Source organism: Monodon monoceros, unplaced genomic scaffold, assembly GCF_005190385.1.
Source record: "Monodon monoceros isolate NGI ecotype Baffin Bay Population unplaced genomic scaffold, NGI_Narwhal_1 Super_Scaffold_19, whole genome shotgun sequence".
Classification (NCBI taxonomy): Eukaryota; Metazoa; Chordata; class Mammalia; order Artiodactyla; family Monodontidae; genus Monodon; species Monodon monoceros.
Genome location: NW_021703775.1, coordinates 64,354,358 through 64,369,674, shown reverse-complemented (window position 1 = coordinate 64,369,674; position 15,317 = coordinate 64,354,358). Strand labels below are relative to the sequence as shown.

Genomic DNA, 15,317 nt, shown 5'->3' with positions numbered 1-15,317 from the left:
TTTAGATTCATGACATCTTGATTTTGTATAGTGTTTAAAGTGTGTGTGTTTAATTACAAAAGAAGTATGTGCTTGAAAAAGAACATAATGTTGAATTCTAGACTGAGCATGGACTCTGACACCAAATTACCTGGATTCAAATCCCAGCTCTGCCATTTACTAGCTGTATAATCTTGAGCATATTACTTAACCACTTTGTGCCTCAGTATCCTTATATATAAAGTGTGGGGTAATGAAAATATCTACACCATGGGATTATTGTATTAAACAGGTTCACACATTTAAAGTATATGAAACAGTGCCTGGCGTATTCTAAAAGCTTGACATAGTTTAGATGTCATTATAATTGAAATAATCCAGACGTGTAGAATTCCCCAGATCATAAGAGCTTAATGAATATTCTATCAGATTTCATCTCACATAGCATAATCTTTTTAATTTAGTTCTTAATCTGCATACAGTAAAAATCAGTAAATATACGTTTTGTGAGCTTCAACAAATGCATAGTCTTGTAACCGTCACTGCAATTGGGAAATAGAACAGTTTCCTCAACCCCTAAAACTTCCCTTGTGCTGCCCCTTCACAGTCAAACACTCCCCCTACCCCTAACCTTTTGACAACCACTGATCTGTTCCCTCCGTATAGTTTTGCCTTTTCCAGAATGTCATATAAATGAAAACATACAGTTAAAAAGAAATCATGCCTTTTGAGCCGGGCTTCCTTCACTCAGCATAATGCATTTGACGTTAACCCCAGAGGTTGCATGTATCAGTCATATGTTTTTTCACTGCTGAGTAGTATTCTTTTCTATGGATATATTAGAGTGTGCTTATCCCCTCACCCGTGACTGACATTTGGGTTGTTTCTAGTTTTTTGCAATTATGAATAATCCTGCTGAAAACAATTGTGTGCAGGTTTGTGTGTCAACATAAGTTTTCAATTTTTCCTGGATATTCAGTAGTGGGATTGCTGGGTTATATCATAAATGTACATTTAATATTTTAAGAAACTGTAAAGCTGTTTTCCAAAGTGGCCATACCATTTTGCATTCCCACCAGCAACGTGTGTGAGTTCTGGTTGCTCTGCATCCTTACCAGCACTTGGTTTAGCCAGTTTTTGGTTTTTAAAAATTTTATTTATTCTAAATAAGCGTGTAGTAGCATAATTCTTAACCAAGTTTTCTATCAAATCCTTGAGACTTGGAAGAAGAGAGAGAACAGGGCTAGATTAAATGCAGAGTTCATAAGAAAGGGCTGGAGAGACTGTTAGGTTTGTAAGAGCTTGGTATGTCTGTCATGTTCACTGTTGTATCCCCAAATAACTGGCACTGGGCCTGACACACAGTAGGAATCTCTTTGCATGTTTATTGAATCACTGTACACATGATTGAGAGGTTAGGGAAGAAACAGGAGTAGGATGGAAAAGTAATTTTAGATGAGACTTGGTTTGAGTAATCCCAGTATATTCACGTGACACATCTCTTAACTCTTCTGGTCCTTAGCTTCATCACTGTAAATTGAAAAGATTCTGTTAGATGATACCTAAGCTCCTTTAACTATAATTTTTTTCCTTTTAATGACATCAAATGAGAAGTAGTTCAGTAAGTGAGGAAGAAGCATGTCAGAGCCTTTGATGGGGAAGTAGTTGTATATGGATGTAATGTGAAGTATAGCCCTTCAGGGAGTTGAGGGGTGAGTATCTAAACAGAGAGCTAGCTAATGACAGAAACGAACAGTAGATTTTAAAAAAGGTAGTTACAGGGGGGTTTTCAAATCGAGTAGTAGCATTGCAGGGATATTTTGGGGGCAGGGGTTATGAAAGGAAATAGGGGTTGAGAATACTAAATTTGGCAGCTCTTTTTAAATTATTACTTTAGACTGGAGAGAAGTGGCCTATAGTGTCTTTTAATGCAAAGAGGAGGAGCTGAGCCTCAGAGAAAGCAAAGCCAAGGCTGTGTAGCACTACAGACCATCCTGGGCCCTGTGTGAGCAAATTGTTTGGCTACTGTTTTCCAGTGTGCTTTTTCTGCACCCTCACTCCCTCAACCCGCTTCTTAGAAGTTCCGATCTAGAGTTTAGCAGAAAGCCAGTTCTTAGCAGATACTTGTTCTGTTTGTACTTTGAAGGATTTTGTGTATAACACTGTCAAGTATTGGTAGAGATTTAAAAATATACCAAATATGCAGAAAAACTTGATTCGGCGTAAGAGACTTGACTTGTTTTGTTTGTCTGACTGACATTTTTTAAAGCACCATGACATTTGAAATTTTATTTCTTTTTCCTGTTGTGATTCTTTTCAAATTTTCAGAGGTCTTAATTGCTGAAATACCTTTTTAAAAAAAATTTATTTTACTTATTTTATTTTTGGCTGCGCGGGGTCTTCATTGCTGCGCGCGGGCTTTCTCTAGTTGCGGCAAGCGGAGTCTCCTCTTTGTTGCAGTGTGCGGGCTTCTCATTGTGGTGGCTTCTCTTGTTGTGGAGCATGGGCTCTAGGTGCACTGGCTTCAGTAGTTGTGGCACGCAGGCTCAGTAGTAGTGGTGCATGGGCTTAGTTGCTCCGTGGCATGTGGGATCTTCCTGGACCAGGGCTCGAACCTGTGTCCCCCGCGTTGGCAGGTGGACTCCTAACCACTGCACCACCAGGGAAGCCCTGAAATACCTTTTTTTAATATACAAATTTTAAGGCCATTATTGTTTTCATGGTTTTAATGTTTCCCACGGTTTTATTATCCTGAAGCAAACCATGTTTTTGCTCTAATAGAGTTTAGGTTGTAAAATCAAATGTTTGATTATTCATTTTAGACTGTGCTTCCAACAGTTTATTTTTAAAGCATCAGTATTTTGTTCGTCTGGTTATGAGGACCCTCAAAAGTAATCCATTGGCAAATAATTAAGAAAGTGAGTGAGGAGTCTGACTTCTACTTAACCTTTCAGCTCATAAAGACCAAATGCCCAAAGGTATTACTTTTAGGTTCTAATGTAAAGAATTAATATTTCTAGATTTAACAAATTCTTTCTTAGTGCACTCTGTAAAATTGCCATCACTTTCAGGCACAGTCACCCTTAGGAAGCTGTTCTGCAGTTCTTAGTCCACTAAATCTACTTGTTAGACCTGTAGGTCATGTAAGAGATAAAAAAAAAAAAGAACTCTGGAATATTTTAAAATTTTGCGTTGGATAACGTCTTGGAAAAGAAAATATACGGTTTTATGTTAATACTAATAAGCAGAACAAAAAGCAAGGCTTTTTAAACAGCTTTTTTCTTTTTTGGGGGAAGCCAGTTGAGAGTATCTCTTTTTTTTCTTTATTTCAATTTAAAAAAAAGGGAAGAGTTGATTTATAATGTTGTGTTAGTTTCTGCTATACAGCAGAGTGATTCAGTTATACATATATGTATTCTTTTTCATATTCTTTTCCATTATGGTTTATTACAGAATATTGAATTTAATTCCCTGTGCTATACAGCAAGACGTTGTTTACCTTGTTGTTGTACTGCTAATCCCAAACTCCTACCGCTTCCCTCCCCCACCCCCTTTCCCCTTTGGTAAACATAAGTTTGTTTTCTATGACTGAGTCTGTTTCTGTTTCATAAATAAGCTCATTTGTGTCATATTTTAGATTCCATGTATAAGTGATAGCATATGGTATTTGTCTTTCTGATTCACTTCACTTAGTATGATCATCTCTAGGTCCATCCATGTTGCTGTAAATGGCATTATTTCATTACTTTTTATGGCTGAGTAGTACTCCATTTTGTATATATAACTCATCTTCTTTGTCTGTTCATCTGTCAGTGGACATTTAGATTGCTTCTGTGTCTTGACTGTTGTAAATAGTACTACTGTGAACACTGAGGTGCACATATCTTTTCGGATTTTGGTTTTCTCTGGATAAATGCCCAGGAGTGGGATTGCTGGATCATATGGTAGCTCTATTTTTAGTTTTTGAAGGAACCTCCATACTGTTTTCCATGATGGCTGCACCAATTTACATTCCCACCAACAGTGTAGGAAGGTTCTCTTTTCTCCACACCCTCTCCAGCATTTGTTTCAGTGGCCATTCTGACCAGTGTGAGGTACCTCATTGTAGTTTTGATTTGTATTTCTCTAATAATTAGTGATGTTGAGCATCTTTTCACGTGCCTATTGAGAATCTGTATGTCTTCTTTGGAGAAGTATTTAGGTTTTCTGCCCATTTTTTGATTGGGTTGTTTTTTTGTTATTGAATTGTATGAGCTGTTTGTATATTTTGGTAATTAAGGCCTTGTCAGTCAAATTGTTGGCAGATATTTTCTCCCATTTGTAGGTTGTCTTTTCGTTTGTTTGTGGTTTCCTTTGCAATGTAAAAGCTTATAGGTTTGATTAGTTCCCATTTGTTTATTTTTGCTTTTATTTCTGTTGCCTTGGGAGACTGACCTAAGGAAACATTGCTAAGTCAGGGAATGTTTTGCCTGTGTTCTCTTCTAGGAGTTTTATGGTGTCATGTCCTGTATTTAATCCATTTTGAGTTTATATTTGTGTATGGTGTGAGGGTATGTTCTAACTTCATTGATTAACGTGTGGCTGTCCAGCTTTCCCAGCACCACTTGCTGAAGAGATTGTTTTTTCTCCATTGTATATTTTTGCTTGCATTGTCAAAGATTTTTTTTTTTTTTTTTTTTTTGGCTGCGCCACCTGGCATGCAGAACCTTAGTTCCCCAGCCAGGGATCCAATCTGTGCCCCCTGCAGTGGAAGCACAGAGTCCTAGCCACTGGACCATCAGGGATTTCCTGTCGAAGATTAATTGGCCATAGGTGTGTGGGTTTATTTCTGGGCTCTGTATCCTGTTCCATTGATAAATATATCTGTTTTGGGGGAGAGTATCCATTTCTAATGTTCTGACTTGTTAGACCTGTAGGTCATGTAAGAGGGCATTCAAGCTCATATTCTTTATCAAGGGCCTATTCTGTAGCCCTATAATTAAAGATTATTACATGTATCATTCTGAAATTGAATTTGGACAGTTACAGTAACAAAATATATCGGTTTTTGTGTCTTTCAGAATCATGGTGTCATGGAGAGGGATATACTTTATACTCACTCTGTTTTGGGGAAGCTTTTTTGGAAGCATTTTCATGCTGGGTCCCTTTTTACCTTTGATGTTTATAAACCCATCTTGGTATCGCTGGATCAACAACCGCCTTGTGGCAACCTGGCTCACGCTACCTGTGGTAAGTTAAACAGCAGAGAAAGAGACCATACCAAAGAGACCGTACCAAAGTGACCATACCAAAGTGGCCTAGCCTATTGATTTGTATTTTGTTAGAGTCAGATTTAGTCAAATATTAGAAGAAACATATTCGTGTTACATAAGAAGCACATTAGTTTTTGTATTTCCCCCTTTAAATGAAAGAGAGAAATGAAGTAATTCATGTCCTTGAAATAAAATATGTATTTAAGGGCTATATTCCAAAATTGAGTTTCTTCCATATTCCTAATGAATTTTATTTTCCTTCATTGGGGTATACTTTAGTAAAATGCAAAAATCTAAAGATGCCGACTGAAGAGTTTTTACATTGTAATTTTATATTGCATTTCCGTTTATTGTATTTATTTATTTCTATTTATTTATTTTATTTTTGGCTGCATTGGGTCTTTGTTGCTGCATGCAGGTTTTCTCTGGTTGTGGCAAGCGGGGGCTACTCTTCATCATGGTGTGTGGGCTTCTCATTGTGGTGGCTTCTCTTGTTGCGGAGCACGAGCCTTAGGCACATGGGCTTCAGTAGTTGTGGCACGCAGGCTCAGTAGTTGTGGTTCACAGGCTCTAGAATGCAGGCTCAGTAGTTGTGGCACACAGGCTTAGTTGCTCTGCAGCCTGTGGGATCTTGCCAGACCAGGGCTTGAACCCATGTCCCCTGCCTTGGCAGGAGGATTCTTAACCACTGCACCACCAGGGAAGCCCTATTCTATTTTATTTTGTACTTCTCATGCTTCTTCTTCTTTTTTTTTTGGTCTTATTTATTTATTTAATATACATGTATCTATTCTTTTTCAAATTCTTTTCCCATTTAGGTTATTACAGAATATTGAGCAGAGTTCCCTGTGCTATATAGTAGGTCCTTGTTGGTTATCTCTTTTAAATATAATGTATGTATATGTCAATCCCAAACTCCCAGTTTATCCTCTCCCCCCCCACTCCTTCCCCTTTGGTAACCATAAGTTTGTGAGTGTGTTTCTGGATAAGTGCATTTGTATCTTTTTTTTTTTTTTAAGATTCCGCATACAAGCAATATAATATGATATATGTCTTTCTCTGTCTGACTTACTTCACCTAGTATGATAATCTCCAGGTCTATCCAAGTTGTTGCAAATGGCATTATTTCATTCTTTTTAATGGCAGAGTAATATTCCATTGTATGTATGTACCACATCTTTATCCATTAATTGGTCAATGGACATTAGGTTGCTTCCATGTCTTGCCTATCATAAACAGTGCTGCAATGAACATTGGGGTGCATGTATGCTTTTGAACCATAGTTTTATCCAGACATGCCCAGGAGTGGGACTGCTGGATCATAATGGTAGTTCTGTTTTTAGTTTTCTAAGGACGCTCCATACTGTTTTCCATAGTGGCTCTACCAATTTACATTCCCGCTAACAGTGTAGGAGGCTTCCATTTTCTCCACACCCTCTCCATCATTTATTGTTTGTAGACTTTTTGATGATGGCCATTCTGATCGGTGTGACGTGATATCTCATTGTAGTTCTGATTTGCATTTCTCTAATAATTAGCAATGTTGAGCATCTTTTCATGTGCCTCTTGGCCATCTGTATGTCTTCTTTGGAAAAATATTTAGGTCTTTTGCTCATTTTTTGATTGGGTTGTTTGTCTTATTGATATTGAGCTGCACGAGCTGTTTGTAAATTTTGGAGATTAATCCCTTGTCGGTCGCATTGTTTGCAAATATTTTCTCCCATTCTGTGGGGTGTCTTTTTGTTTATGGTTTCCCCTGCTGTGAAAAAGTTTTTGAGTTTAAATAGGTCCCATTAGTTTATTTTTATTTCCATTACTCTAGCAGATGGATTGAAAAAGATCTTGCTGTATTTTATGTCAAAGAGTGTCCTTCCTATGTTTTCCACTAAGAGTTTTATAGTATCGGGTCTTTTTAGGTCTTTCATTCATTTTGAGTTTATTTTTGTGTCTGGTGTATGAGAATGTTCTAGTGTCATTCTATTACAGGTAGCTGTACAGTTTTCCCAGCCCCATTTATTGAAGAGACTGACTTTCTTCTTGTGTAGTCTTTTCTCCTTTGTCATAGATTAGTTGACCATAGATGTGTGGGTTTATTTCTGGGCTTTCCATCCTGTTCCATTGATGTATATATCTCTTTTTGTGCCAGTACCATACTGTTTTGATGACTGTAGCTTTGTAGTATAATATGAAGTCAGGGAGCCTGTTTCCTCCATCTCTGTTTTTCTTTCTCAGGATTGCTTTGGCTATTTGGGGTCTTTTGTGTCTCCATACAAATTAAAAAAAAATTTGTTCCAGTTCTGTGGAAAATGCCATTGATAATTTGATAGGGATTACATTGAATCTGTAGATTGCCTTGAGTAGTATAGTCATTTTGACACTATTGACTCATCCAACCCAAGAACATGGTATATCCTTCTATATGTTTGTGTCTTTAATTTCTTTCATCAGTGTCTTACGGTTTTCAGAGTACAGGTCTTTTGTCTCCTTAGGTAGGTTTATTCCTCGGTATTTTATTCTTCTTGATGTGACAGTAAATGGGATTGTTTCTTCTACTTCTCTTTCTGATCTTTCATTGTTAGTGTATAGAAATGTAACAGATTTCTGTGCATTAATTTTGTATCCTGCAACTTTACCGAATTCATTGATGAGGTCTAGTAGTTTTCTGGTAGCATCTTTAGGACTTTCTATGTATAGTATCATGTTGTCTACAAACAGTGACAGTCTTACTACTTCTTTTCCAATTTGGACTGATTTATTTCTTTTTCTTCTCTGATTGCCATGGCTAGGACTTCCAAAACTATGTTGAATAAAAGTGGCGAGAATGGACATTGTTGTGTTCTTCCTGATCTTAGAGGAAATGCTTTCAGCTTTTCACCGTAGAGTTTGATGTTAGCTGTACATTTGTCATATGTGGTCTTTATTGTGTTGAGGTTAGTTCCTTCTATACTGACTTCCTGGAGAGTTTTTATCATAAATGGTGTTGAATTTTGTCAAGAGCTTTTTCTTCATCTGTTGAGATGATCATATGTTTTTTTTGCGGTACGCGGGCCTCTCACTGTTGTGGCCTCTCCCGTTGCGGAGCACAGGCTCCGGACGCGCAGGCTCAGCGGCCATGGCTCGCGGGCCCAGCCGCTCCGCGGCATGTGGGATCTTCCCGGACCGGGGCACGAACCCGTGTCCCCTGCATCGGCAGGCGGACTCTCAACCACTGCACCACCAGGGAAGCCCGATCATATGGTTTTAATCTTCAATTTGTTGATGTGGTGTATTACACTGATTGATTTGCAGATATTGAAAAATTCTTGCATCCTCTGGGATAAGTCCCACTTGATCGTGGTGTATGATCCTCTTAATGTATTGTTGGATTTGGTTTGTTAGTGTTTTGTTGCACATTTTCGCATCTGTGTTCATCAGTGTTGTTGACCTGTAATTTTCTTTTTTTGTGGTATCTTTGGTTTTGGTATCAGGGTGATGGTGGCCTCATAGAATGAGTTTGGGAGTGTTTGTTCCTCTGCATTTTTTTTGGAATAGTTCAAGAAGGATAGGTGTTAACTCTTTTCTAAATGTTTGATAGAATTTTCCTATGAAGCCATTTAGTCCTGGACTTTTGTTTGTTCTAGTTTTTTAATCACAGTTTCAATTTCAGTACTTGTGACTGGTCAGTTCATAGTTTCTGATTCTTCCTGGTCAGTTCATAGTTTCTAATTCTTCCTGGTTCAGTCTTGAGAGATTGTACCTTTCTGAGAGTTTGTCCATTTCTTCCAAGGTTGCCCATTTTATTGGCATACAGTTGTTTGTAGTATAGTCTCACATGAAATTTTGTATTTCTGTGGTGTCTTTCGCAAATTCTTTTTCATTTCTAATCTTACTGATTTGAGCCCTCTCGTTTTCTTGATGAGACTGGCTAAAGGTGTATCAATTTTGTTTATCTTTTCAATGAACCAGCTTTTAGTTTCATTGATCTTTTTTTTATCATTTTCTTCATCTCTATTTCATTCATTTCTGCTCTGATCTTTATGATTTCTTTCCTTCTTCCAACTTTGGGTTTTGTTTGCTCTTCTTTCTCTAGTTGCTTTAGGTGTAAGGTTAGGTTGTTTATTTGGGATTTTTCTTGTTTCCTGGGGTAAGACTGTATTGCTATAAACTTCCGTCTTAGAACTGCTTTTGCTGTGTCCCACGGTTTTGGATCATAATGCTTTCATTTTCATTTGTCTCCAGGTATTTTTTGATTTCCTCTTTGATATCTTCAGTGAGATCCATTGGTTGTTTAGTAGCATATTGTTTAGCCACCACATGTTTGTGTTTTTTAAAGTTTTTTTCTTGTAGGTAATTTCTAATATCATAGCGTTGTGGTCGGAAAAGATGCTTGATATGATTTCAGTTCTTTTAAATTTACCAAGGCTCACTTTGTGGCCCAGCATGTGATCAGTCCTGGAGGATGTTCCATGTGCAATTGAGAAGAATGTGTATTCTGCTGCTTTTGGATGGAATGTTCGATAAATATCACTTACGTCCATCTCCTCTAGTGTGTCTTTTAAGTCCTGTGTTTCCTTACTGATTTTCTGTCTGGATGATCTGTTCATTGATAAAAGTGGGGTGTTAGAGTCCCCCACTATTATTGTGTTACTGTTGATTTCTCCTTTTATGACCGTTAGCATTTGCCTTATATATTGAGGTGCTCCTATGTTGGGTGCATATATACTTGTAATTGTTATTTCTTCTCGGATTGATCCCTTCATCATTATGTAGTGTCCTTCTTTGTCTCTTGTAACAGTCTTTATTTTAAAGTCTTTTTGTCTGATATGAGTATTGCTACTCCAGCTTTCTTTTGATTTCCATTTGCATGGAATACCTTCTTCCATCCCCTCTCTTTCAGTCTGTATGTGTCCCTAGATCTGAAGTGGGTCTCTTGTAGACAGCAAATATATGGGTCTTGTTTTTGTATCCATTCAGCCTTTGTCTTTTGGTTGAAGCATTTAACCCATTTACATTTAAGGTAATTATCTATATGTATGTTCCTGTTACCATTTTCTTTATTGTTTTGGGTTTGTCTTTGTAGGTCTGTTTCTTCTCTTGTGTTTCTTGCCTAGAGATGTTCCTTTAGCATTTGTTGTAAAGCTGGTTTGGTGGTGCTTATTAATTCTCTTAGCTTTTGCTTGTCTGTAAAGCTTTTGATTTCTCTGTTGAATATGAATGCGATCCTTGCTGGGTAGAGTAATCTTGTTTGTAGGTTTTTCCCTTTCATCACTTTAAACATATCCTGCCACTCCCTTCTGGCCTGCATAGTTTCTGCTGAAAAATCACCTGATAACCTTATGGGGATTCCCTTGTATGTTATTTGTTGCTTTTCCCTTGTTGCTTTTAATATTTTTTCTTTGTATTTAATTTTTGACAGTCTTTTGGTTGAGGTATTTAATCCATTTAAGTTTAAGGTAATTATCAATATGTATGTTCTTACTGCAATGTTGTTTTTTGTTTTTGTAGGTCTTTTTTCATCCCTTCCTCTTGTTCTCTTCTCTTAGGATTTTATGACTAATTTTAGTGTTGTGTTTGGATTCCTTTTTCTTTTTTGTGTGCGTATCTATTGTAGATTTTTGGTGTGTGTTTACCACGAGGTTTTGAATAGCACTCTGTATATAAAAAGCATTGTTTTAATTTGCTGGTCTTTTCATTTCAAATGCATTTTCAATAGCCTGTATTTGTACTGTTATCTTCTCATGATTGCTGGGTTTGATATCATATTTGTGTGTGGATGATTTCCTACTTTTACTTCATGTTTGCCTTTACTGTTGAGGTTTTCCACTCGTAATCTTCTTGTTTCTAGTTGTGGCTTTTTCTTTTCCAGCTAGAGAAGTTCCTTCAGCATTTGTTGCAAAGGTGGTCTGGTGTTGCTGAATTCTCTTAGCTTTTGTTTGTCTGTAAAGCTTTTGATTTCTCTGTTGCATCTGATTGAGAGCCTTGTTGGGTAGAGTATTCTTGGTTGTAGGTTCTTCCCTTTCATCACTTAAAATATTGTATATCATGTCACTTGCTTCTGACCTGCAGAGTTTCTGCTGAAAAATCAGCTGATAACCTTACAGGGTTCCCTTGTATGTTACTTGTTGCTTTTCTCTTGTTGCTTTTTTTTTTTTTTTTTTGTGGTACGCGGGCCTCTCACTGCTGCGGCCTCTCCCGTTGCAGAGCACAGGCTCCGGACGCGCAGGCCCAGTGGCCATGGCTCACGGGCCCAGCCGCTCTGTGGCATGTGGGATCCTCCCGGACCGGGGCACGAACCCGCGTCCCCTGCATCGGCAGGCGGACTCTCAACCACTGCGCCACCAGGGAAGCCCCTCTTGTTGCTTTTTATATTTTTTGTCTTTAATTTTTGTCAGTTTGATTACTGTGTGTTCCTCCTTGGGCTTATCTTTGTGCTTCCTGGACTCGGGTGACTGTTTCCTTTCCCAAGTTAGGGAAGTTTTCAGCTATTATCTATTCAAATATTTTCTCAGGCCCTTTCTCTCTCTCTTCTCCTTCTGGGATCCCTATAATGCGAATGTTGGTGCATTTAATATAGTCCCAGAGGCCTTTTAGACTGTCCTCATCTGTCCTCATTTCTTTTTATTCCTTTTTCTTTATTCTGTTCCACGGCAGTGATTTCCACCATTCTGTCTTCCAGCTCATTTATCTGTTATTCTGCCTCATTTATCCTGCTATTGATTCTTTGCAGCATTTTTTTTTTTTTTTTTTTTTGCTGTACTTAGGCCTCTCACTGTTGTGGCCTCTCCCGTTGCGGAGCACAGGCTCCGGACGTACAGGCTCAGGGGCCATGGCTCACGGGCCCAGCCACTCGGCAGCATGTGGGATCTTCCCGGACTGGGGCACGAATCTGTGTGCCCTGCATCGGCAAGTGGACCCTCAGCCACTGCGCCACCAGGGAAGCCCCTTTGTAGTGTATTTTTTATTTCAGTTATTGTTCATCTGTGTGTTTATTCTTTATTTCTCCTAGGTCTTTGTTAAATATTTCTTGCATTGTCTAGATCTGTGCCTCCATTCTTTTTCTGAGATCTTGGATCATCTTTACTATCATTGCTCTGAATTCTTTTCAGGTAGATTGCCTATCTCTACTTCACTTTGTTTTTCTTCTGGGATTTTATCTTGTTCCTTCATCTGGGACATATTCCTCTCTCATCCCATTTTGTCTAACTTTCTGTGATTGCAGTTTCCATTCTGCAGCCTGCAGGGATGTAGTTTTCTTGCTTCTACTGCCTGCCCCCTGGTGGATGATGCTGTCTGAGAGGCTTATGCAGGTTTCCGGGTGGGATTGACTGGTTCCTGCGCACTGGTGGGTGGAGCTGTGTCTTGTCCTTCTGGTGGGCAGGTCTGTGTTGGGGTGTGTTTATCTGGCAGCTGTGTGCTCAGGAAGACTTTAACTAGCCTGTCTCCTGATGGGTGGGGCTGCATCTCCGCCCCCCCCCCCCCCGCCCCCTTGTTTGTTTGGCTTAAGGTGTCCCATCACTGGAGCCTACAGGCTGTTGGTAGGGCCAGGTCTTGGTCATAAAATGGCGGCCTCCAGGAGGGCTCACGTCAATGAGTACTCCCCAGAACTATCGCCACCAGTGTTTTTGTACCCCCGGTAAGCCACAGTGTGTCCCCTCCTTTGCAGGAGACCCTCTAATACCAGCAGGTAGGTCTGGCCCAGGCTCTTATGAGGTCACTGCTTTTTTCCCTGGGTCCTGGTGCACACGACACCTTGTGTGAGCCCTCCAAGGGTGGAATTTCTGTTTCCCCCAGCCCTGTGGAACCCCTCCTTTCAAACCCTGCTGGCCTTCAAAGCTGGGTTCTCTGGGGGCTCCTTCTCCTTTTGCCAGACCCACAGGCTGGGGAGCCTGATGTGGGGCTCAGAATTTTCACTCCTGTGAGAGAACTTCTGTGGTATTATTTTCCAATTTGTGGGTTGCCCACCCAGCAGGTATGGGATTTGATTTTATCGTGTTTCCGCCCGTTCTGCTGTCTCGTTGTTGCTTCTTTGTCTTTAGATGTAGGATATCTTTTTTGGTAGGTTCGAGTGTTTTTTTTTGGTTGATGATTGTTCAGCAGTTAGTTGTGGTTTTGGTGTTTTTGTAAGAAGAAGCGCGCTCATGTTCTTGTACTTCGCCCTCTTGTCTCCACCTCCTCCATTTATTTTATAAAATGATAAAAATTAAGATTCAGATAACAGACTTTTTAAAACTTGTGACATTGATGTGATCAAGTCTCCCCAGTAACCACAGAATTTAGGAATGATGTGATTTTCTGTCTGTGGGCTGGGTTGAAAACGTGTGAGGTAAAAGTGCATACAAAATGTGTAGTAAATTCTTGGAACAGCTAGATATTTGCTACGAGGTCTGTGCATACTGCTCTGAGCACATGTCCCTCTGACCCTGAGAGCTGGTTACTCCTTATAGGTTTCCAGTCTATACTTCTCCCTTCTCTGGCACTGAACTGGTTTCAGCCCTTTGTTGTTGCTTAAGAGCAGTGCCTTCTCCAAAAATGAAGCGTTGTGCAAGCAGCCTCCTTTACCTTGAATGGGTCATATTTCCTGAGAGTGTTCTGTTCCTTCTTTTCCCTGAGCAACACCTGGAACTTAATTTTACTGGGTTTATTGACCTGTCTTGGTGGAGGTGGTGAGTATAATACCTGAAAAGGAGAAGAAGGAGGGAATACTTTTCCTTCACTTGTCGAAGGGTCTTCTCTACCTGTTTCTTTTGAATGAGTTGTCTTTTTCCGCTCAGGCAGACTGCCATTGTTGTGTTTGTAGAGAGGAAAGTATCAATGCTGATGCTATAGACCCCTCAGGTGGAGGTTGATAGGGAAAGATTTCCAGAAACAGTGGTTGGTGGGGGAGTACCTACCTTGATAGAGTAGACGTTTCTCAAAAGTTCCCTGTAAATTGAATTTTAATAAATTGTTTACAGTGCACTCTCCTTCTCATATTTTAAAAATAAATCCTGTGATGAATAATTTTACAGATTATATTCCTCCCTTGTTACAAGGTTAATTAAAAATATTTTATTCAGGCATATCTGTTTTATGAAATGTGATATTGTTAAACTAAAAGTAGTCTCCTCCTTCTTCTCATTTTCTTTTCTCTATTGTACTTAAAGCTGACTTTTGTACAGGCACAAACTAAAGGGATTGTAACCTACTGGTAGATAAATACCTGTGGAAAGGTATGGCATATTTAATTCAGATATAAGGAGAAGAATTAGGAGGTTTTGTTAAAAGGAAAAATCAAACTAAAAACCGAAGGGTAATGATGATCATAGCTATTGACCACTTACGTGGCAGATGTTATGCTAAGTGCTTTAATAAGACAGCTACATTTTAGGTGCCACCATTATCCCCATTTTACAGAAGAGGAAATGGAAATTTTGAGAAATTTAATAATTTGCCCAAGTTCACATGCATAAGCAAATTATTTAAACAGAGTTGAGATTAAACCCAGTTTGTCTGCTGCCATTAGAGCTTTAGGTGATAAGAAAACCTTCAAGTGTTGGTCAGAGTCACCTGGCACCTTAACCATTCCAGGTGGTAAGAAACTCATTGGCACCTCATGATTGTTTCTAAAGAAGAAGGTTTGGAGTTCTTTTCAAGCCAGGGAATACCTGACTTTGGGGGCGGGGCGGGAATCTGAGAAACCATCAACTTGTAATAAAATCAGTTTCATTAGTGAGGTGATTCGCTTGCAGTGGAAGAGGAAAGTTGGCAAGAAATAGTCATAGAAAGCCTTTTCTTTTTCTAGAGAAACTAAAGACATAGGTTGCTGAAATACCTGGAACAAGGAGCATATTAGTAAATACTCGTTGGATGAGTGGACAAACATAAAGAAGTTTCAGGGTCAAACTATCTCAAACTTTAGTATCAAGAATTGTGCTGTATTCTCCTATTTGTTGAAAGAAAAATTTATATATATATATATGTTTATATTTTTATAAATGTTATAAAATCATGCCTTTAGGGATTACGTATGTATCCTTAGTGTGTCACAGTCCACCTAGAGTAATTTTACTACATATAAAATGTAAGAGCTTTGTAACAGTGTGGTGCATTTATTCTCACATTCTTTGT

The 15,317-nt window shown here is 38.9% G+C and overlaps 2 protein-coding genes across 4 annotated transcripts in view; one reads left to right on the top strand and one right to left on the bottom strand.

Moving 5' to 3' along the window:
* The window catches only part of LCLAT1 (lysocardiolipin acyltransferase 1), a 195,865-nt gene that overhangs the window by 55,809 nt on the left and 124,739 nt on the right, over positions 1-15,317 (top strand). For 2 of the 3 annotated variants that reach the window (XM_029232830.1, XM_029232829.1), the window contains exon 2: positions 5,040-5,208. The exons of the other annotated variant lie outside the window; for it this stretch is intronic. In XM_029232830.1, the coding sequence (XP_029088663.1) occupies positions 5,044-5,208 (165 nt within the window). In that variant the 5' untranslated portion in view covers positions 5,040-5,043. The remainder of the gene's footprint in view (positions 1-5,039; positions 5,209-15,317) is intronic. 3 annotated transcript variants of the gene reach the window in all.
* Positions 1,455-15,317, bottom strand: part of CAPN13 (calpain 13) — a 274,099-nt gene continuing 260,236 nt past the window's right edge. The window contains 1 exon segment of the mRNA XM_029232828.1: positions 1,455-1,509. The gene's annotated coding sequence lies outside the window, so the exon portion shown is untranslated.